The sequence below is a fragment of the Calliopsis andreniformis genome, chromosome 12 (genome assembly GCF_051401765.1).
Source record: "Calliopsis andreniformis isolate RMS-2024a chromosome 12, iyCalAndr_principal, whole genome shotgun sequence".
NCBI classification, from domain to species: domain Eukaryota; kingdom Metazoa; phylum Arthropoda; class Insecta; order Hymenoptera; family Andrenidae; genus Calliopsis; species Calliopsis andreniformis.
In genome coordinates, this window is record NC_135073.1 from 2,338,369 (window position 1) to 2,362,696 (window position 24,328).

The following is a 24,328-nucleotide window of genomic DNA, read 5'->3' on the forward strand; positions in this document are numbered from 1 at the left end:
TGGAATGATATCACTTTTAAAGTGTATTTTTTACTCTGTATCGGTAAACTATTTTCCATTGCATGCTATGTTACATATTTTGTAAATTAAATTTATTAAGGAGAAAATATTTATATACGCTTGTACCAAATAAGTCAGAAAAATTATATTTATTCTGTTGATTTTACAATATCTGAGCTACAGAATTAAAGTAGAATCGAAGGTGAAACAGAATGTCGATATGTCTGTTTATATGTACATCAAATAAGCCGCCCTGCCAGCCGTGAATTTAGACACTGACGGCGCCTAAGCGAGGTTTCTAGAGTTATATTTCTAGCAAGTCGGCATACGCTTATTCGAAATTCCCTAGATCTAATTCTGACAGAATTAATGGACTTTGCATACTTTTGTTCAGATATGCAATTGGTCAATTCGGCAATACTTTAATTATTTATATCTATACAAACTTTTTAATTGCATACTTTTTGATAATTCTTCTTACTCTTTTAAAAGAATTGGAATTACTTAATTTATTATAAATTGAACTTAAGAAATCACGTTAAACATATTTATTCGTAAAAGATGAAAATAAGGTATGAAACCAGTATGAAAAATGAAAAAAATACTAAACAAAACCACCTGCAAAAATGTTCACATGATTGTTTTCGATAACAAATAATCCCGTTATAAAGTCTATCTAAAAAGTTAAGAATAGTGCGCTTTTGTTAATAATAATTAGTAAGTATTTTCAAAAATAAAATGTTAGAGAAAATGAAGATAATATTATTAGTCGGTAGTGGCGCCCTTCTCCGGTCGTGCTCATTGAAATGCGCCATCATTTCCGATTCGAGGAAAAAGACAACGACATTGAAGACAGATACTCTCGAAGGATCTTCCGAGGTTGAAATCGCTTCGTCGCTACTTCACGATTTCATTAACTTATAGCTGGTAATTGACTGATCCGTTGATCAGCGGTAAATGTTTGCGTGTACGTGACTCTCGGGTTCGTTGTTGCAAACGAGAAGAAAGTGTCGCGCAGCACCGTGTGTACTGTGTGTGTGATACGGATCTCAGTGTCTCGATTTCTTTTAGTGCGATCCAATTGTTCGATTCGAAATTCGGTCGCATTAAATTAAGGAGACACCCATATTGGTCGGCTCGTCAAGAAAGTGGCATTTAGAGCGACTGTTATCTCGCGGAAAAGTGGCGAAAATCTATTTCTCAAGCGAGAGAAAAAAGAGAATGTGAAAAAAAGCAGCGAAGTTCGCGAAGCCGTGTCTGCCCAGTGTGTATCAATCGGAACTGTCATAAATGTACACATTCTATATAGATTATACGATCTATGCTCAGTTAGTGGGCCGATTTACCGGAGACAAGTGATCGTGTCTGACGCGCGGCAGTGAATTGACATTAATCATCGTCGCGCGGTGCTGTGCACCCATCGACCGTCTAAACAACCGCATTTCTATTCGACGACGAGCTTCCTCACGCAGCAGGTTAAGCACCAAAAATTCGAGTTTTTCATCTTGTCAAGTGCTCACTGTTTTTATTATCCACCGAAAACGCATCTTTTCTCATGCTTCTCTTTCTCTACATCACTCGTGTGTGGAAGTTTTATGTTTACGAATAGTGGCCGTCTGACGATACCAGAGTCGCAGAATGTGATCAGATTTTCTCCTACATTGTTTGCCCTTTGTCGCATATTTCCTGGGAGCCGAATGAGCCGATAAGATTTCCGTGTGCCCTAAAACGTGCAATTTTTTCAGCCCCGAGATCTTTTGGCATTTCGAGGAATTCGTTCTGTTGGATCTTGCTGACGTTTCACAGACGGTAACAAGTACTCGGACTTGTAACTATCGTGGCGCATCGTTTACTCCCTTTATTTGTCTCCTCTGTCTTCCTCTCTCTGCTTTGACGAGGGAGAAAGAGGCTGAACGAACGGATGTGTGGATGTGAGAGGGAGAGGGCAGAGCAAGCCAGAGAGAGAGAGAGAGAGAGAATGAGAGAATGAGTAAGCGAGCGAAAGAAAGAAAGGACAGCGAATGAATATCTAAGTCAAAGAGAGTGGGAAAAGAGAGATAGAGCTAGTATGAGAGAGGGGAGGGTATGAGCGACATGCAACAGAGAGAGAGAGGAAGGCGGGATTCGCGCGCGCGTACACAAAATTCTATCCCTCCTTATCGGTTTCTTTTGCAGGCTCCTATATCCTATCACGCTAACGGTTTCTCGTGTTTTTTCGATAATGTCATTTCTTCGAAGAGTCTGAAGTGTAGATACGCAGATAACTTTGGGATGAGTGTTCCTTGTGCATGTAAAATTGAACGCAACATTACTCAGGCGTATAGACTGTGTTACGCGTGAAAGAGTGTAGTTTGTGTATGTGCGAGCCGCGCGCGCGCGTGTGTGCATTTGTATAGTGTGTGTAAATGGTTGCGTATATGTTTTCACTCGGTTTGTTCTCACTCTTCACGGACGTTTTTTCCTTCTAGCCCGTACCCCGGGACGGGCTCGCGCGATCGGACCTGTTTCCTTCTAAACGCCCATGAGTCGTATATTAGGTGAATTCCGTGATATGTCTTCTTGCAAAGTAGCTGTAGCGTTATAGACACTACGTTGGTTGATCCCCGATTCTTCGTTCGTCGTACATTATCGCTCAGAGAGGCCAGGTTTTATCAACTGTAACATTATCAGGAAACTTAACACCGGAGACTCTTCGATTCATCCCGTGACTTACTTCACATACTAATTGGATAATGTAATTAACAGGAGATTCGTTTTAATGGGTTAAACAGTACTAGCTATCATTCCTCATTAGTATCACCCGTTGTGCTTTCCTCTCGTGTAGCCTAATCGCGATAGAATGGAGAGCGAAATTTTACACATGTATTCGTGAAAGTCAGTATCTGGTTTTGTTTTCACGAATTATGTCGAGTATTTGTGCGTTTCTTAAATTGATTACACGAAACTTGTTATTACATTTTAATTAAATTATCGTGTTTTTATATTATATTTTAACGATAATACATGTATACTGTGTGTTTCAATGGGGTATCAACTCCTTATCAACTACAAAACTCGTATTAAGTCAGGCTGGATATCACGCTCTATTATATTGCATTGTATTGCACATTGAATAGGGCGTTAAAACTCTTAAAAATCATCTTAAAGATATTTATTAATAATAATAGTAATAATACGCTTAGAGTAAAGTATTTTACTAAATTAGATTTTTTGTATACAGACTGTAAATTTAGAAAACTATTATTTCAATTGAATATTTGATATCAGTTAATTTATATAACTATTAAAAATAACATGTATTTATAATAGTTTTATTTATTGCATTAAAATATTTTAAAATTTTTATAAAGAGTTTATGATGTCTGCATAATTACTGAGTTATTATATTTAAGTTAAAGAGCATTTAATTACTGGATATGTAAATGAGAGTGTTATCTATTGTGCACAGCATTTCAGTATAAATAGACATTTATCTATTGATTTAGAGTTTTAGGCAATCTGAAAATTAAAAATTGTTTAATGTTTTCTTTTTATTAAGATGTAACATTAGGTTTTTTGAATTTCTTTAAATATTTATTTCCATAATTTTTATTATGGCTAAGCTTTTACTATTAATGTTATTGTATTTAAAATAATTATAATTAGTTTTAGTTACTTAAATAAGTAAATTGGGTTATAAGTATAAGCAAATATTTTAAATTCTTAACTTGATAAACTAGATCATATCATATAAGAAATTGCAAGCAATAAATATTAATATTTATAACTTAAAAATACTGATATCTTTCAAAATATATAATATAAAACTAGCTAATAATATACTTGAGTTTGTGTTTATGGGTAAATTTATTGTTAATACTGGTTTATAATTTTACTTCTTTAATTAATATTTTTATTTCATACTTAGGTGATCATGGCTAATCGGGGTACAGCCCAAAGGCCAAATGGTTCGACACAAGGGAAAATTTGTCAGTTTAAGCTGGTGCTGCTTGGAGAATCTGCAGTAGGGAAATCAAGTCTTGTTCTAAGGTTTGTTAAAGGACAGTTTCATGAATATCAAGAAAGTACTATTGGAGGTAAGTTTTGTACTTGTATAAATGATGAAATATATTTGATAAAAATATTAACATTACGTTTAACGTAATATATCTTTAATAAAATAGTATTTATATTTTATGTTTCTAATTATAGCTGCATTTTTAACACAAACTGTATGTTTGGATGACACAACTGTAAAATTTGAGATTTGGGATACAGCTGGACAGGAACGTTATCACAGTCTTGCACCTATGTATTATCGAGGTGCACAAGCAGCCATTGTTGTATATGACATAACAAATCAGGTAAGTAAATTTCAATGGTATTTAACTCTGGTTTAAATATAAATGTTATATTTTACATACACTAAATTTTGTATGCAATATGCAAGGTAAATACCTTATTTATTTTTATGAATACATTTGTAATTTATCGTCATCTTTTTTAAATATTTTTTCTAGTTTTAGTTTATAGTTATATTTAAGAAAAATAAGCTTTTGTCATATAATGTTTTTTATTAAAACTACAGGATACATTTGTACGTGCCCAAACATGGGTGAAGGAATTGCAACGACAAGCCAGTCCAAGTATAGTTATAGCATTAGCTGGGAATAAAGCAGATCTTTCAAATAAAAGAGTTGTAGAATTCGATGAAGCTCAAACATACGCAGATGAAAATGGCCTTCTTTTTATGGAAACTTCAGCAAAGACAGCGATGAATGTTAATGATATATTCCTGGCAATTGGTAAGATAATTCTTTATCATTCTATATCATATAGACCACAGCAAAAATTTTTTGAATATGTTTATAAATTTATACATTACTATTATTCAGAAACAGCTGTATTTGTACTTATCTTATCTAATCAATATAAAGAATAGATGGATTTGAATTAATATATATTATGTTGTATATGATGTAGGAAATGTGAATTATGTTGTTCATTTTAATAAGTAATCAATCATCACATAAAAATTCAGTTAGTTTTAAAAGTTAGTTTGTTATAATTTGTAACATTTTACTTCTTATAATTTAGAAGTAATATCATATTTATACACAATAAGCAATATCATAAACAAGAAGAAATTAAAGTAAATCATGTCATATTAATGTGTTGCAGCTAAAAAACTTCCAAAGAATGAACAATCAGGAAATGCAAGTACGAGTGGTCAAGGTCGTCGGTTAGTTGAGACAGACGGACAAAAGGCAGCAACTGGCAATTGTTGCAAGTGATTATCCAAATCTGTACGTGTCAGATATTATGTTGGTATATATTTTTATATTAGTTCAAACTTGTCACCTACGTGATTAATGATAGGGAAAGTATAACATTTATCAGAGTCACAATGCTCTCTGCCTCTTTATATATGTTGTTATATATAGACTTATATATAAACAGTATATATATTGAGCTTAACGTTCAGTATAATAATACATTGTGTCAACGTATTTTTATATTACAAAAAATAAATAAGGAGAAGGAATCAACGAGGATTTTGCAATGATAAAATATTTGATATCAATTAGGTTAAAAGTTCGCAATTTGAATGTTTGCTGTAAAATTTAACAATAGTATTATGGGATATCTGAAGTAGATATGGTGGCTGTAGTATATTTTTTTTGTTATGTTTAATATTTTTATTGCATGTATTCTTGACTTCTATCAGTCCTTATATTTATTGAATAAGTGGAAAGAACACCTAAATATCGAACATTCAGTAAATATTGTCTTTTTTTGTTTCTTAATTTTTATGGATTATGTACAATAAGTGATACTTCTAAACAAGGCAAAATTGAAGTAACTCATGTTATATAAACTAATTGAATTATTGATAAAAAAATTTGTGTAATTCTTAATTCTTAAAAGATGTACTGATTGAATATATCACGGATTTTATACGTGATTAAAAAATAATACTTTTCTCGTATGATGATGTATGCAAAACAAATTTTTAAGAAAGCATCTATCATAAATTTGTTTTTGCACGATTTGGAGATAGATATTTATCATTTCCAAGTGTTTCAGCATTTAATAGATTTTTTAAATAGAATGTAATTGTTTGTTTACATAATTTTTGCATAGTTATTGTACTTCGTATAGCTTAAACTAATAACTATCACATAATAATGCACAGTGAAAATTTTCATGTATCCTCTTTTTATTTGTATATTTTTGATATAATATTTTAGTTTATTAATAGTAACACTCTCCAAAAAATCGAACATATTTATTATTTGCATTGAATTAATAATAATGTATTATTAGAATTGCACATTGCAAATATAAAGGAATATCTTCACTCTTTTATATTTTATACATTGAATTTGCAATATTCTACCACAAGGTAGACATATTTATGTTAAATGTATTAACATTGTACACCTTTCCTTATTACATTTGTTTTTAATTCTATTTGATTAATGCATACACAACACTTGTTTTTTATAATGTGAATTATGCAGTGGAATATTTAGATGCAAGAAAGAAAAAAAATAGTTGTAATATATTCGCATTCTTGTTACTGTAAATCTTAAAATGGAATTAAAGGAAATATTAATTTTTTACTCAAATATTGAGTTTGTTAATTTAATAAATGCAACTGTAAGTACTTCATGGAACACCTTTATATCTGTTGTATAAAAATGCTTCTGATAGTTTTCTTTATTAGTTTAATACTATACTTTTTGCAAATATGGTAATATTTTATTCTTGCTGTGATTTTGTTTCTTTTACATCAAACATTTTTCAAGTAAGAGATATATTTCTTCTGATTGTGCGAGGTAACGTAATTTATTGGATGTAGTGACTCCAAATTGAAATACATAAATTAGTCTTTTGTTCCACTTATTTCTGTTACGTTTCATGTCTCTTTTTAGGTAAGTTAATGTTTTATAATAATACATATTGTCTGTCGTTGCAGTCGACTTGAAAGAGCACTACACTTATTTTAATTATCAAAGTAATCATTATTTAACACATTCATTAGGTTTTTATAAAGTTTGTTATTATACTTGAAATAGATGTATATTACGTATAAAGTTTTTTATTTAATGAATATTTCTTAGATTGTACCAAACATGCTGTAACTACATGTAACAAGGAAAAATCGTATAGTAGATATTTGGTTCTTATTACTTAAGAAGAAATTCGTATTTGAAATAGCTAATGTTAAGCATTCTATTGGAAATTTGTAAAATATACCGTATCGTATTTTGATGAAGGAAGTATACTTTGGCTAAAGCAAAACTTACAAAATTACTGTTTTCATAATGAAACATTGTAGGAGACACACTGTACTTTTTGTTTACAGATATGTACCTTAATCAACAAATATGAGTACACCATGAGTGTGTCCGCATTGAATTTGAGTGGAATATAAAACAATGGGATATGCCACTATAATGGAAAGGGAGGTGAACTGTGCAGGACGAACATTTTGCCTCAGTGATTAACTTAAAAAAAACGTGTGCGTCTTACGTCGCATTCGACGATATATCCATCTATTTTGAGTATCTGATTTATTGAAAAAAAGTGGAAAAAGAGAGAAAGCAAAGACAGATATGGTGAAGCTCCCATTTGTAATTCTTGTAGTAACGGGCGGTGTTCGTTATAAATAAATAAATAATTAAATAAATGAATAAATAAATAAATAAATGTATGAAAGGTATATGTATATTTATTTATTTATTTATTAAAAATATATATATATATTACAATTATAATATAAATCATATATAATAAATATGATTTATGTAATAAGTAATAATGATAATGGTAACATTGATAAATAATAATAATAATAACATTAATATTAGTAATGGTAATATACATTTAAAATTATACAATGTACGATGAATTTTTGGCACGTGAAACATCTTGTAAGATAGTAGGCCATTCCTGCTGCTATGAACTACTTATGTATTTACTTTCTTAGTTTGTAAACATGTATAACAAATTTTTGCTCCGAAATATATATTGTATATTAATTTTATTCGATAATTCATGAGAGATTATAAATAATTACATGAAAAATAAACTTGTGAATATTCCAACGGTTTCGACGCATTCATCGTTTACTTTCATCCAAAATTGCTTCTTATATTCTGCAAATAAGTCCGTTACTAATACAGTGCAATAAAAGGAGCGATCAATTCTGTATAAAATTGTAACTTTACAAAATGGATCTTATGGATTCGAAAAATAATTTTTTATTAAATAAGTCTTGTACGTTTACTTATTACAATTATTTCTTAAACGGCCGATATCAGTTATTAGGAAATGGTTGACACTGATGGCACTTGTTGATTTACGTAAAGCGGGCTCTGCGCGATGAGACTTGTCTTGAGGCATGCCTCGCGACAAGTGATGGGATCAGACCAGAGCCCACTTCGAATCATTTTGACTCTTATTGGATCTTCGAAGAAGCAAAGAAATTCGAAATAATTCCAAGTGGTCTCAAACCCGTCACTTGTCGCGAGGCAAGTTTCGTCGTGTAGAGCTCGCTTTGGTCGCATTTAGATTATTAAAAATTTGTAAGAAGCTATAATTCTGTTGTATAAAATTATAATTTGTAAATATTTATGTACACACCTCTATATTTTTATAAAATAGTACAAAACTAGAGTTTATAGATATAAATTATAGTTGCATCATTGTTTGTTTAAAATTAGTGTTTTTGATTATACTCGTTAGTAATCGTGTACAATATATTGATTTCGGCTTTTTTTTTATCTTATGAATTCGAATTTTCTCACAGTACTAATATCTGTGTACATACTTTTTAATCATAGTCTTTCAATAATTTGCGAGTCGTTTTTGTTTTCTATGAAAGGAAAATATTTTTGATAATGTCAAATAAGCCTAAGCTTAAAAATGATTCTTTCAAAATCACAGATCAGAAAGATAAATTGGGATTGATATTGAATATCAAATCGTCGAACTTGTCAGAGCGTGCCAAGCCCGTTAGTAGAACAGTAGATATTAGACAAATTTCTTCAGAAGTTCAAATAGAATCAAATGTAAATTACGATGATTTGTGTGGCCCATGGATTTATAAAAAAAATCCTGTTTATGATCGATATATCAAATCACCAATTCCAAAATTATGTGTTTGGAAATGCTTTACTGAACAAGATTTAGATTATTTGAAGAAATACCAAAAAAATAAGGAAGTAGTACTTTCCTTTTTTGGTAATTAATCTTACGAACATTATTTGAGCTAGTTAATAACATTTGATAAGTTTTAATTATGTTTTAAAATCATCTTCATAGAAAATAAATTTTCAAACGAGTGTAAAGACAAAAATATCGAAATTTTAGTAAATGTGCTGTGGGAATTCTTCAAGTTCATGAGGTATTTGAATATAAATTTTTAAGAAATTGAGTCTGTTCTCTATGCTTGTAACAAACTTGCAATATAAAGAGTTAAAAACAAAACTATTCGACCATTTACGATGCTTATTCATTACTATCTATCGTTTTTTTTAATCAATTAATATATTTATACATGTATATACATTTGTTTAGATTTCATTCCTTTACTGAAAAAAGCATTTCTGCTGCTTTAGAACTTGTTTACATGATCCATTCATTTTTTCTTTCACGTCCATGGTGGACAGCCCAGGAAGTTTACCAGTTTTTTCATGAAGCTGTTTTGCTTCATGTCGTGCTCGTATGTATTATATTTACTATATGTATGTACTTTATTTAGTTTTCATTCAAAAGGTAGTAATTAACTATATTAATAAGTTGATAATAATTATTCATTAATTTTGTTATACTTATGGTTTAAGCAAAAATTTTTTTCTCTTTTTATAAATTGCAATTTTGCATTTAATTTATTGATATAAAAAAAACATAGAAAAATTTGTATTATAACAAACATTTTATTTTTAGAATCCTCCAAAAAGTCTAGAAATATTTACCATAAATGAGGCTAGGCTTCTCTTTAAAGCATTTCATGAAATATGTATGGAAAACCTTATATTACTGTACATTTTATATCATCCAAGTTGTCATCTTTTTCTGGAGTTGTGAAATCTAACTCAAAAATATTAATAAACATATATTGAATAATAAATTGCCTATTCAAATATATACTTTATATTTCCTAATCAGTCTAATGTAAATGTACAATGAAAATTGTACAATATAAAAGAATAGTTTAAAATGCCACACTTATTGGTATTCATAAGAACAACGCGATTATTAGATTTTTATTAATGAAAACATTTTGCAACACATTCATTTACTGGTAGATGATTGATAACCACAATCGCAGCTTTCTTCCATTGTTGTATCTACATTTTCCGGTTTACAAATATTGTCATATTTTAAATTGCTTTTTCGCAACTCATTTGCTAAATATTTCATTTTAGGGAACCACCAAACATTGCCGCATGCTGAAATGTGGTGTGATGTCTTCGAAAAACTTAATTTCTAAACAAAAAAGAGTTCACTTTTAACATTTAAAGTTCACTTGGAGATCTATTAAGTATTTCTGTCTTTCTGTTATTCTTAATAAAATTACAGAATCAAATAGCTTCAACAAACTCCTAACCTTTTGTGAGGATGGCTGTTTAGAATTTATAGGGATTAGTATTTCAGTATTTTTCGTTGCAATCGATGGCACTATATGACATCCGACACAAACGTTTTTAACGTTTTTTCCACCGTATCTATGTATCCTTTTCAGTCTTTGAGTCAATAAATGATTAATACGTTTCAATTTTTTGGTCTCATCTAAAAGAACTCTAAAACAATATTATTTTAAAAAAAAAAACAGAAATATATAACTGTGTGTTGGAAATTATGTCTGGATGCATTTTATTCCAAGTTCCAATGGTCGATAATTAAAATGTAAAGGAAACCAATGATTGCTTACTTTTTTTCACGTTCAAGTTGTAGTAGCTGCTGTTGCTGTGACTTAAATTTCGAATTAAGTTTGTTAATATAGTCTCGTTGTTCTTCCATCCAAATACGCATACAGGAAACTACATATTGAGAGTGATTGCAAAGTTCTGATCTACTTATAGCTGTTTCCGTCAATTCAGCTGATATGCAAGCCAAAGACTTACTTTTCAGCTGACATTCTTTTCTGAGTTCTAAGAACGAGTTATGCATTTCCTGCAACTGAACAAAATTTCGAATTTAAAAACTTCTCATGAAAATAATGTAGAACAAATGTCAAATAATTAAATAAATTATACTTCGGACATAATTTTGTTATTATTTTTTTTGTTCATAGCCTTTTCCTTAAGAAGAAGACAATTTTGTTCCATGCACTCGTGCAGTTGTTGTATCGTGTAATTATTCGATTCTTCTAGCTTCTTAACTTGGTCTTGTTCTTTTTCAATCTAAAAAAAATATCGAATTATTATGTAATAATAACGCAGGAATATTTTCTTTTGAACCCTTTGAGAACAGTGACAAGTTTTACCGCAGCGATATTTCAATTTCAAGAAATTTTCAAAATTTTTAATTTTAAAAATCTAAAGTTAATGTTAACTTGTATATTCTTCAAATGTCTCGTCCGCAAAGGGTTAAGACATCAATATTAAATTAATTTATTTAACTTGTTGTTGTAACATCTCTAATTGTTCTGTGTAAGATTTACAAATATCTTGCAATTTGCAATGCTCTCTATCTTTCGATAAATAGTCTTCCTGAATCTTTTCAAATTCGTCTCTTAACTTATCTAGGCAGTCTCTAAGTTTTGCTTTTTCCTTCTCTGCATTTGATAATTTTAAGCAATAATCCTTTTCCTACAGTGATAAATAAAAATATAATAAATATAAAAAAATAATAATAAATACATTCCAGTTGAATGATGTTTATCTGTAATGGGTACCATGTTTGTTAAACATTCTTGCAAATCAGCTTCACGTTTTGTAATTTTGATTAACTGATCTTGTGTCTTATTGAAATCTTCGGTGACTCTATGATAATTGTCTTCGGTGAAACATAATTGCATTTGAACTTCTTTTAACTGTGAAACAAAAATAACATTCATATATTTTTTTTTAAATACTTATGTAACATTGAAATTGTTGTTTATTGATTTATTTTAATGTATATACCATATTTTTAAATTGGCAAACGTCTTCTTTCGTTTTATTTTCAAATTCATTATTTTCCGCCATCAGTATAGAGTTATCATTCTAATAATAACAATAAAATAATTTTTTAAACAATAAATTAAAATAAAAATGTATATGTTCTTATAGATTTTAGTGTACCTTTAGAACTTCATAATCTGCTTGCAATTTAATCAGGTCATTTGATTTCTCTACTAAGGTGCTTTTTAAAGATTGTATTCGACAGTGTAAAGCTGATATTTCTTTTTCTGCATCATCTAGCTCTTGTAAATATTCTTTAATTTGTTTATTATTCACGTCTAATTTTTTTTCAAGTTCTTCAATAGTTTCATTTTGTTTCTTTATAACACCTTCATTATTTGAAATCTGATTGGATAGACTGTTGATCTACAGAAATTTAAAAATAAGTCATTAATATTCTTGTATTATTTGTTGCTTTATATTAGTATATATTAATATATTTATTATGCATACTTGTATCTGTTTCTCTTCTAACTTTTTAAATAATTTTTCAAATTTCACACCGTTTTCTTTAACAAACTGTAGTTTTTCAGATAAATTGTTTGCTTTTTGCTTCTGCTTTTCTAAGTCTGACTTCAGTTGTTCATTTTCGCAGCGTAAATAATGTTCAGTATTCTTCACTTTTTGTAATTCAAACGAAATCTCTTCGATATTAATTTCATTTTCTTTCTTTATTTTTAATTCTTTCTCAATTATATCAAAGTCAAGTTTGTATTTTTGCAACTGCTTTTTCATATCTTCATTCTCTCTAGTTAAAATATCAACTTCTGATTGTAACTCATGTTCGTATAAAAAGTTGTTAATTGGTTGTCCATCATTACATATTGCATTATTGAAGTCTAATATATCATGAGTGGTACAAATTTTATCTTCAACTTCCACTTTACATTGACATTCTCTGCTTTCATAAATTTTTATTTTTTGCTCAGATTTTAAAGTTTCTTTGCTGAAAAAATTAATAGAATAATAAATTAAACACGAATTACAGTTATTTTACAGTGTTATAAATATGTATTTATATATTACTTAAGTTCTTGTAATTTTCCGTCTTTTTCTTGTAATAACTTTTTTACATTTAAGTATTTGCTTTCCAAATGGCATTTTGATTGTACTAGACTCTCAATCTATATAAAATAGTATTAATATTTTATTAATAAATTGCAAACAATTTATCTTCAATATTTCGACATACCTTGCATTTTAAAGCTTGAATTTCATTTACACGAATTTCCAATTGTTCCTAGAAACATGTGCAAAAATTAATAAACAATAAAAATTTGTAAATAGTTAATACTAACTTATATTTATTTTAATATGTAAATGTTAAAATATAAGAAAACTCTAATAGTAAAAAACGCATATTTTTTATTGTTACAAATCATGCAATCATTCAAGATAATAGTCCAAGATTTTCTACCTGTATTATTTTTAAAATTGAACAATGTGTAATACAGATAGAATTAGTAGTTAAATGATTATGATATTCCATGTAATGTAGTTTTTGTTGAAGATCATGAATCACGTCTCGTTGTAGCTCCAACACTTTATCTTGTTTAGCAGCCTTTATACAATGTAAAAGAAATTTCTGTTAATAATTGTATTCATAAACATAAGTTTAAAAATAATACATACCTCTGCAAAACATTCATTGTATTGACTTTGAGTTTCTTCCATATATACTGTCAATAAACGAACAGTTTCAGAATTTTCTTGAAGCTGTAAATGTATAAGCTATTCGGTTGCTTCCCTATATATAATTCTTGAAATCAAATAACATCACATCACGTATTAAATACAAACTTCAATTTTATATGTTATTTCTCACTAGCAATTCACTTTGTTAATTAAAACTATTCACAATAAATGGAATCAAAAGGGAAACATTTGATTTCATATTAGTATAAAACAATTCATGCATATTATTTGTTTCGATATTTATTCAGTTAATAAATCACATATATTACTATTATTGATTAACATTTCTATACAAGAATATGAATCTATGTATATATTTTTCTTTACTAACAAAAACAAAATAGAATTTTAGCAATTTTAACAATTATCTATAACACATAGAAATAGGACTATTAATATTCAATATCACATAAATATACGTAACTTATCATACGTTTTCAAATTCTAAAAGTATGCTATACTTAGTACTATAATAATATAATTCAAAACAATAAATTAGTTTAAATATTTACACCCACTTAATATATATATGTCAAACTTCGTTCATACATCATGCACATTCCCATAACTATATGTCAAAGGTGAAGTTCTAGACCACTGTTCACTCACGTCACTTATGGTTCTCCGTTTCATTTGATCCATACATTTTTTAGCTTCTACGACAGCATTTTGTAAATGTCCAATAGTTTGAATTTGAAGTTCATTCTAAAAAATGAGAAATATTTCAATTACCAGAAAAAAGGTTCCTGGAAGATTTTTCATGTAGATACTAGGAAATAAAGATTTATATAAGATTAAATAAGTCAATGTATAATTGAAATTTTTTCCAAATTTTTTTATGTAGGTATAATATAAATTGATACAAACCTGCTTCAATAATTCTTTCTTCTCTTTTTCATATTGGGAAATTATCTGATCCTGATTGTCGATCTAGAAACATGCGTTTTGCGTTTTGGCGATAACGTTTCAATATTTACAAATAAACATACTTTGATTTCAAATCTTGGCAACGTATAAAAGAATATACAGGCTGAGGCACATAAAATGTGATAAACTTTCTCCTCCGAAATTATTATACTTACCAATATGTTTTTTTTAAATTGAATGGGACATTTTAACGCAAAATGTCTCAAAGATTCGATATGAACAACAAAGACTATGCGGTTCTATTTAAAAAAAAGTACCCTGTTAGTTCCTTTAAACGTCGTTTATGAAAAATAGTTACCACTATTTATCATTCTAAATAGTTAGTCCCTATGTCCTTCTGAATCTAAAAAAAGGATCATGTCGATATTTGTAACAGATTTGAAGAAAATAGCTGGTCACATTTTATGTGCTTCACTCTGTATGCACGATATTACTACTACTATTAAAATTGTGTAATGTATGAAATACATAAAATAGATTTTTTAGAATATGACTTCATCTAATTTTCTGTACTAGATAGGTAAAACTATGAATTATTTCATGCTGATTCACCATTAAATCAATTACAGGTGTGTCTTTTCCTAGTACATATGCTTATTTAAAATTCTAATATATTGATTTTTTGCTGTTGTTGTTTTATGGATTACAGTTATTACTTTCATTTTGGTTTAAATTGAATTGATAGTTTCAAAATGTTTTTTTATACTTGCTTCTTTTCTTTTGTGGCTATCATGATCTTGTGTGCGTTTGAATAAAATTTATTTAAAAAAAGGAAAACAAATAAAATTGCCTAACATAGGCTGAAGCTAAACTTAGTTACAGTTTTATCATGTTATATACTTAAACTTTATTATCACAGCCATAATAAAGTGAAACAGTGAAGCTTAAAAAATAATTTGCAAACGTGAAAATAGAATACGCCATAGACATTTTGAGAGTTGAATACATACAGTAAAGGTTTCATAAAAGGAGTAAGAATCACAATAATTTTAGTAAGCAGTCTACAAACTGGTAATAACTTTAGATAAATGTAAGTAAATTGAGTAAATCACATTGTAACATATAAATTATTCTTTCAAAAAATAGTAAAAATAAAGAAAATTCTTTGAGTATTTGGTTTTACTGAATATGAACATTTTTACAATATAGATTTTTTTAAAAATAAGTAATGTTTACTTATTTTTATTAAGTTTTTAGTAAGTATATATGTTAACATTGATTTGAAATACGTATTAGATTAAACATCGCAGATGAGCGATGCAGTGTCATAACTTTCAATGATTAAAATCATTTGAAAATTATAAAAACATAAATTATCAAATGTTTTATTACATTGTAATACAATGAAAAGAAACATCGGTTGTTGAAAAAAAGGTTTTATAGTGTGTAGAGTTTTTAATTATGTAATAATAAACGGATTATATTATTTGTACGGCTCTATTTAGCTAAAAGGCTAAATAATTAATTCTCAAAAGAAAGCGGCATATTTTCTGCGAAAATTTAATATTATTTTCAATTTCATACTGTCACTTTGACTATCGTAATAAACAAAAAAAAAAAAAAAAATATAAAATTTGACATATAAAACTACATACAGAAAGTTCGGCTAATGAAGAAAAATTTAAGAAGTGATTTTAAACGTTAAAATACGACGAAAATGAAAAAAAACTTGCATTTGAACCTTCGTTTGTTACTTACAAGAGTCTTTAATTCCCATAGCTAATATAAAAAAAAATTGAAAGCTTAGAGAATCTAGTGAACACTAGTGAACAAATCATAATTTTTAATATCTACTTGAACATTTTAGCTCAAAAAGTAGGTAATAGGATCTCTGATGGTCTGATAATTGTTTATATTAAAAACAATATTAAATACAATTTGAAATATTAAAGGAAATAGTCGCATGTACATATTGGTATGACATTTATCTTACACAGCTGAGATGATTAGCTGAGATAATTCTACAATGCACGACTCTGACGTGAACTTCATCTCAAGAATGATGTTATCCAATATGCAAAGTCTTGAACAAATTTTACCAATTTTTAAATGCTTATAATTAATAAACAAAGGTTCAACCACATTTCCGTTAAATTTTGGCTAAAATTACTTCGTAAACTTTTTCCCATTTTATTGAGCATTCTGTATGTGCCTCTTACAGTTAAATCATGATTAATTACCACAAACAGTTTCTTAATGTCTTCTTTTTACAAATGAATGTATGAATCCTATAAAAGTAAGAAATGCACAAAGATTTTAACGTACCTTCTCCTGCAGTTTCTGATAAAGTTCCTTATTTGCAGCTTGTGTAATTGCAATTGAATCCTTTTGAATTTTGCAGATTGTATTCATATTTTCAAACTGTGGACATCATTTCGCTTGCTTATAAATCTATTTTAAGATTTGAAGTGAATAGATAAAATTATTACTTACAATTTTGTCTTTAGAATACAGGGCGTTCTTAAGCTTCTTAATTTCTTGAACACAACTATCTAATTCATCTTCATACTTTTTCAATTCATCTACTAGATTTACTATTGGTCTTACAGAAGAACAGAAGTTAGATGAATCTTCAGAAATCTAGAAATATGTTATTTACAACACTAACAAGCAAGTTACAACAAATTATTCTATTTTTAATTGCTTTGTCTACTTATGTTTTAATTATGCAATTACAATCATAAAATAATAAAAAAAGTTGAAACAAACCAGTTTCTTCAGTTCGATCTTATATTCTTGTAAACCACTTTTAGTAGATCTTATTGTATTTTCCAACGTTTTGAATATTTCAAATATAGTCTTAAAACATAAATAAATTTATAACATTTAATGTTCCAATTATATGTACATTGTATATAAAGTAAATCATATTTACCATTGTATCATGTTTAAACTGATTGCAGTCACAATGTAACAAAGTTTCTTCCATATTATGTTCAGTATGCTATATGTTAAAGAAAAAGCATTAAACATATTTATTATATTTAAATAATAGCACATGAATTGATTATATTAAATATTGCAAATACAAATGAAATAGTAAGAACTTTTATAAAAACCTGAACTCACATAAGAACTTAGAAAATCTTTTGATTTCTTTAATTCTGCTTCATTGTTACTTAGTTGTTGTCGAAGAGTATATTCGATTTCTCTTTGTAATTTAAGCTGAAATATATAAAACATACATCAAATAACTTAAAGTTAAAATCAATTATTATACAATTTTGATTAACTCAATAATTACTGTGTTTTCTAGTTCTATAATTTTTTTTTTTAGTTCTAAGATATCCATGGAATGAGATCGTTTACTATTTTCTGCTTTTACTTTCATAACATGAAGCTCCTGTTCCAATGATTTAATATTATTTTTTAGGAATTCATTTGCTTCTTGATTGCACTTTGCCTGATAAATGTAAAACATTTACATACTATCATACAAAATATTATAATCCAGTCAAAAATATAATTATAGATTATTAAAATTATAAATACCTCATTCTGTAATATTTTTATACGATTCTGTAAATCAGTAACTTTGTATTTCTCGTCACATTCTGTATCATCTAATTTCTAGAAAAAGTATTATGCATAAAATTGTTTAAAAGTTAAAGTAAAGATGATCTATAAGTTTCCTTACGTGGGACATTCTATATTTAAATTCTTCATGCTGCTTTCTTAACCCATGTAAGTCTTCATTAGTTCGCAATATTTCATTCAAAGTCTAGAGTAAAACAAGATCGAAAAGTTTATACAATTCATCATGTAAAAATGATTTTTATAAATATTAACGAGATAGAAAGAGATCCTTAATATTTTATGTAAAATTTCATTTATAAAATCCTACTACTTATTTAAGAAAAATAAATATAAATATAGTAATATACAGAAATTATAAAACATACGAAATAAAATGATCAATGTATACCTGAATACACAGTTGTGACTCTGTATCACCTATGTCAGGTACCTATCAAAATTAAATGTATTCAATAAAAATATTGTTTAAAGATGCTACAAAATTTAAAAACATGGTACATGCCTGATCTTTTAAGTGAACAAATGATTCTAGTATAACTTGTAATTTTAAATACATCATATCAATTTTCTTGTTTAATTGTTCTAACTTTTGCTCCTTTTCATGCAATATTATTTCTACCGTATCGTGTTGCAGCTGTAATTAATAAGAAAAATTATAACCAAATAATAATTAGCTGCTGTTTTAACAATATATGTGATACTCACTGTTTCTTCTATTTTTTGTTGTAATAATGTTATAGGTGAATCTGTTTCATAGAGTTCATTTTTCAGTTCTTCCAAATTTGATTCAATGCAATGTTCCTTAAACAATTAATGTACTGATATTTATTGTTCATTTATATTTTAACACTACATTAAAAATGTTTTAAATTTACTTGCGTATGAAATATTTGTAGCGAGTTTGATATTTGTTCTACTTCTTCAAGTACAGAATGAAGCAAATCATTGCAAATACACATTCCTGTATAATTCGATACAATATTTTCCTAAAATGTACATACAAATGAAATAATTCAAAACTTGTAGCAATACAATAATGTAAATTAGTAAGTAAAACTAAATAAAAATAGTCGAACTTTACATCTCCGTTATTTTGCATATCATTAATGTGAAATGATAACTGAGACTGAGCGTGATTTAATTCATTTTTTAAATCCTTCAATTTGATTTTCCCTGATTTAATTCTCTCATCATATCTAAGCTTTTCTTTTTCCTATAATTTAACAGAAAATAAACATTTTTAAGTAAAGTAATAAATTTATATGATAAAAAAATATAAATCTTACTTGTATTTGCATTTTATTAATTGTTTCTGCTATTCTTTCCTGATTCCTTATTAATTGATTTTGTACATTTGCGACCTCCTTATTTAAGTCCACATACTGAAAACATTTTATATTATTAACATAAAAGTCGTAAATAGGAAGCTGATACAGATTCAAATATAAACTCAAGTATAAACTTGCTTTTTGATGTCTAAACTTGAAAGTGGAAACAATAATATTCACTTCATTTTTAATATCTTGTGTAGTAGTTTGTGCTTCATGAGCACATGCTATTAATGTATCCTTTAATTTAGAATGTTGATTATTAAGTACAGGCAACTAAAATAAAAATTTTCCTATTTATTATCATTACATAATATTAATAATTCAATATAATATTGATAAATGTAGTATTAATTTAAAATAACACGAAATATACTTACACATACATTTGTACCGTCTGTATAAAGGGTATTATTATTTTCCAATTTTAGCTAAAATAGTATGAAATAAAACTTTTAAAACACTTTTTAAACATGTAGTCATACTTCATACAAGTTTTTTCACAAATTATACGTACTATAAGAAAATCAACAGTTGCAATCAATTCTTCCTTTTTTGAACAAATTTCATTTATGTGACTGATATTTTTAACTAATTCCTGTATAATAAAAAATTATAAGTATCATGGTTTCCTACTACACATAACATTTTTTTAAAATAACAATTTAAATCAGTTTTAAAAGAATTACTAATTAGATAAATATCAATAAACATTTTTCTATCACCCAAATAAGTACACCACTAAAACAAAATTTTATTTCTTTAGATTTTATTATGATTAAAAGAATTGATTGATGTAGGTGTATATTATGGCTATAGGTTTCCTGTTTCTGCAAATACAGAAATTCCTTTTTAAATTAAATTACTATCCTTTTCATTTCTAGATAATAGAAAAATGTTTATTAATAATAAGATAATTAATTTCATACAAATGATTTGCAAATTTAATTTAATTATAGAAAAATTTAGTGTTTTTAATATTACATTTTATAAATTATGTGAAAGTTACCAACTTGATTTTTTTCACAACATAGCTTCTCCAAATCTACTTGTAACTTAAATAGAACGTCATATTCGTGTATCATAAATGATTTCACCTTAGTCAAGTATAATATTATTTGATTCTAGAAATTTTATGGTATGTTAATAAATAAAAACACTCATATATGAAATGTTTATTTTCTTACTAACCTCTTGATTTGTATTTGTATCAGCACAAACATTCGGAACACGATGTGGTTCCTGAAATTAAAATGTTAAATTTGAATCAAATTTCTGCAATTAAATACCTTACAGCTGATTTGGACTTAACTTATCTTATTAATTTCACTATAGTATATATTTACTTCTACCGAAAAAATGGAGCAATCATATTGAAATGTTTTGTAACGTTAAAGATTTTAATGTTTATTATATTCTATGTACAGTTTTTAACTTCTTATAATTGTTCTTGATTCTTCAATTACTAATTGGTGCTTAAATCTTTGAGTCTTATTCATGCATATGTTTATATAATCAATATAAACTGTGCATTGATTGTTTTGGTGTCAATGAGTATGCTTACTAACATACAATTATAAAATTAGAATTTCCTATACTCAAAGAGTTAAACATCATACGAGTTATTTGACAGCTTTAATACAGTAGTTCCACAATTTAAAGATTTATAATTCCTGCTAGGAGGCAATCTTTTAATATATTTTAATATTTTTTTATCAATGTCACGTAAATTTTGGTACATGTCAATCTTGTTACATTCAACATTATGATAATTTATTGTTTTTCTCATCAAATTATTAGTTTCCATCACAGGTAGACTTTTTGTTACTTTTTTGCGATTTGTTGTCAAACTTCGTGAAAGCAAAATGTAATTTTTGTACTTTGCAGGTGTATTTAATGCATTAAATGCACTGACTTTCTCACATAATTTCGGAAAGGATTCCATTTTTTGAATATCAATATTGGGCCTGTTACAATAATCATGGTTGGAAGGAGAGAAGTTGAAGTATGAACACTAGAAACAAAACGTGTTACTATTACTTGTACATAAAAGAAGAAGTTACTAATTATACCTTAGCCATTGTTTGATTCTTTTTTTTTCTCATTTCTTTGATGATCTCCTCTTTAAAATTTATTTGCATACTCAAATCGTGACACTGTTCTTGGAAGACAGTTACACGCCTTTGCAAAGATTTAATTATTTCATTTTTTTCATCTAATTCCGCTCTCAGAGCATCTTGTTTCTCTAACAATTCCTACCAGTTAATATAAACAAAATTATACTCAAATAACTGTATAAGAATACTAATATAATTGCAAACAAGTAGGACCAACTTTTTTAGTATTAATCATCTGTTGCTCAATTTCTTCAATTGTTTTACACTTTTCATTTAATTGTATTTTTAAATTATTTACATTTGTATTCATATTGCGAGTTATTCTTGATAAATTAAACTCTGCATCATATAAACGTTGTTGCAAGTTTTTTGTTTCTAGATCTTTTTGAACAAGTATGTCCATAATATCAGCCATTACCATAATCTGAGCAGTAACAAGATTTAAAAATGATTTGTTACTGTATGTACATTTACAAATTTATATACCTTTCTTAAAATTTCAACATGATTGCCTTATAATTAATTTATTCTACTAGAAATGCTTTTTTGAATAACAGTTGTGTAAGTTAATATTACACAAAAATTATTATATATGTATATCTAATCTCTCCTATGTCATTTCAAATTAAAAAATAACTTACGTCAGTGGACTCTTGGTCATTTGTTGTAAATGAATTGCAAATAGCTTGGTCTGCAGATTTAGTATGTTTTTTAAAATTATCATTAAAACTTTGTAATTGAGTAACATATTTTTGAATTATATCTTCTTTAGCTTCTAATTTTCTGTTTAGATTAGCCACTTCATTTTCCAACTCTTTTTGATATCTAGAAAATACAAAATGGCAATTACTGATAAAGATATACTAGTATCATTCATTTTCTTTACATTATACTTACATAATCATATTTTTTTCTTTTTCTTGAAACTGTTCATTTTGCAATTTTAAAGACAGCATCAAGTTCTTATTTGTTTCCTCCTAAGTTTAGAATTGTAAAATTATAAGATTACTAAATAATAGTATCAAGAATTTAAGCATAAGAAAAACAACAATTTATGTGCTAATATTTTATGTACCCACCATTTATTTTGTATAAAAATATATATGTATATATATGACAGTATTTACTAAAAATGATATAGAAAACTAGAATTTAAAGTAACCAATGTACAGCAATTATATGTGTAATGTAGAAATTTAATTAAAGAGGCATTGAATAAGAAGGATGTATCATGCAAATATTTTCATTTAATGGATAATCTGATTTATTCTTAAGACCACGACTAATTTGTAATGTAAGTTCAAATTTCTTATCAGCATCTATATTTATATTTACCTGGTCACAGGTACAGCTGTAAAGATATAAAATGAAAATTATTTTATGCAGTTTTAGTTTAAAACACGTACATAGTTCAAAAAATAAATAATTTTAAACAAAGGATTTAAAGCTTTAATTAAATTATTGCCTTATTTTAGTTTACTTAACAACTCACTCAATGGGAATTGGTATATCACTAGGTCGAATTTCACAGAATTTTATGTTATCTAAATTCCAACGATTTTCTTGTGCAGCACGTCGAATCAGCTCTAACAATCCTCTAATATCACTCTGAAGAAATTCTATCCTTTGTCGCATATATTTTTCATCATTTTCCAAATCACTGACACGCTTGGAAAGCAAATGGATAGTCTATGACAATAAATATTTGTATTTTATTTACTTTTGTTTTTTTCTTGATATTAAAAAATCTTACCTTTTCAGTTTCATTAGAATTTGTTAGATTTTCAGATACTAGCATTGATGAATGCTTTAATTTTTGTTCTAACAATTTAACTTTATTACAGGCAGCTTGCTCCAAATCTTCCACTGTTTGCACTAGCATAATATTTTGTTCTTTTAAGTTCTTGATCCATTCTTTAGAAATTTCTAATTTTACCTAGATGTTATTTAAACAAATATCATTAAACTAATATAAATGATTCAAAAATTGTTGTTCTAAGTTAAACGTTGATAAAAAATATAAAGATGTCACAAATATCATATTCAAATAATTATATTAAGTTTTACAACAAGTAGATTTTATAAATATCAAATATAATTAATCTACAAGATACATTATAGCTATAATATACTTACACAAACTTGATCAAATTTATTTTCAAATTCTTGATCCACATTTTGAATACGAGTCTCGTATAATTTTTGAAATTTATTGATAATTTTTAGGCTATCCGATTCACCGCAAAGTTCCCCGGTAGTTTCATCAAAAGCAGTACAATTCCGATCTTCATCCATGAGTATAGAAATATTTTGAATAGATTCAATCGTTGAATCAAGTGAATTCATGGCAAGATACGTAACATAAACAATTATTAATTAACGTTTATTAAATTAAAAAATCTTTCTACATTCAATCTAAAAACACCGTTAAAACAAATATCAACACTCTAACTCGCCATTATCATAATCATAGCAATTATTTTTATTTAGTAACGCATTTCTAAATCCGTGAACAATATCTATTTGAGAAGCTCTACTTTGTCTCTTAGATTTGACATAAGAATGT

At 27.4% G+C, this 24,328-nt stretch overlaps 2 protein-coding genes across 13 annotated transcripts; one reads left to right on the plus strand and one right to left on the minus strand.

Annotated features, from left to right (window-relative positions):
- The first annotated feature begins 838 nt into the window (after positions 1–838).
- Rab5 (RAS oncogene family member Rab5) lies at positions 839–8,097 on the plus strand. 5 transcript variants are annotated; one of them, XM_076389972.1, is made up of 6 exons: positions 839–1,475; positions 3,908–4,076; positions 4,192–4,343; positions 4,568–4,784; positions 5,161–5,285; positions 7,352–8,097. In XM_076389972.1, the coding sequence occupies exons 2-5, from the start codon at positions 3,914–3,916 to the stop codon at positions 5,271–5,273; spliced, it is 645 nt and encodes a 214-aa protein (XP_076246087.1). In that variant the 5' UTR covers positions 839–1,475; positions 3,908–3,913; the 3' UTR covers positions 5,274–5,285; positions 7,352–8,097. The 5 variants fall into 5 exon arrangements, with proteins under 5 accessions (XP_076246087.1, XP_076246091.1, XP_076246088.1 ...); XM_076389973.1 differs by having other exon boundaries at positions 841–927; XM_076389974.1 differs by lacking the exon at positions 839–1,475 and adding an exon at positions 2,115–2,537.
- A 2,030-nt stretch (positions 8,098–10,127) lies between these two features.
- Positions 10,128–24,215, minus strand: LOC143186345 (uncharacterized). Of its 8 annotated transcripts, XM_076389962.1 has the most exons (40): positions 23,899–24,215; positions 23,516–23,698; positions 23,255–23,451; positions 23,098–23,113; positions 22,660–22,739; positions 22,404–22,587; positions 20,837–20,887; positions 20,659–20,769; positions 20,163–20,243; positions 20,026–20,076; positions 19,784–19,921; positions 19,604–19,699; positions 19,399–19,530; positions 19,193–19,303; positions 19,023–19,118; positions 18,820–18,951; positions 18,706–18,747; positions 18,418–18,501; positions 18,273–18,350; positions 18,025–18,183; positions 17,850–17,945; positions 17,656–17,724; positions 17,490–17,579; positions 17,214–17,360; positions 17,046–17,141; positions 14,721–14,783; positions 14,463–14,558; positions 13,791–13,874; positions 13,576–13,719; positions 13,351–13,398; positions 13,185–13,282; positions 12,612–13,104; positions 12,279–12,524; positions 12,120–12,200; positions 11,891–12,028; positions 11,616–11,804; positions 11,250–11,396; positions 10,925–11,172; positions 10,601–10,793; positions 10,128–10,479 (listed from the first exon to the last, which is right to left on the minus strand). In XM_076389962.1, exons 1-40 carry the CDS (start codon positions 24,106–24,108, stop codon positions 10,285–10,287), a joined length of 5,193 nt encoding a protein of 1,730 aa, XP_076246077.1. In that variant the 5' UTR covers positions 24,109–24,215; the 3' UTR covers positions 10,128–10,284. The 8 variants fall into 8 exon arrangements, with proteins under 8 accessions (XP_076246077.1, XP_076246080.1, XP_076246083.1 ...); XM_076389965.1 differs by lacking the exon at positions 20,659–20,769; XM_076389968.1 differs by lacking the exon at positions 19,784–19,921.
- Positions 24,216–24,328: the final 113 nt, after the last annotated feature.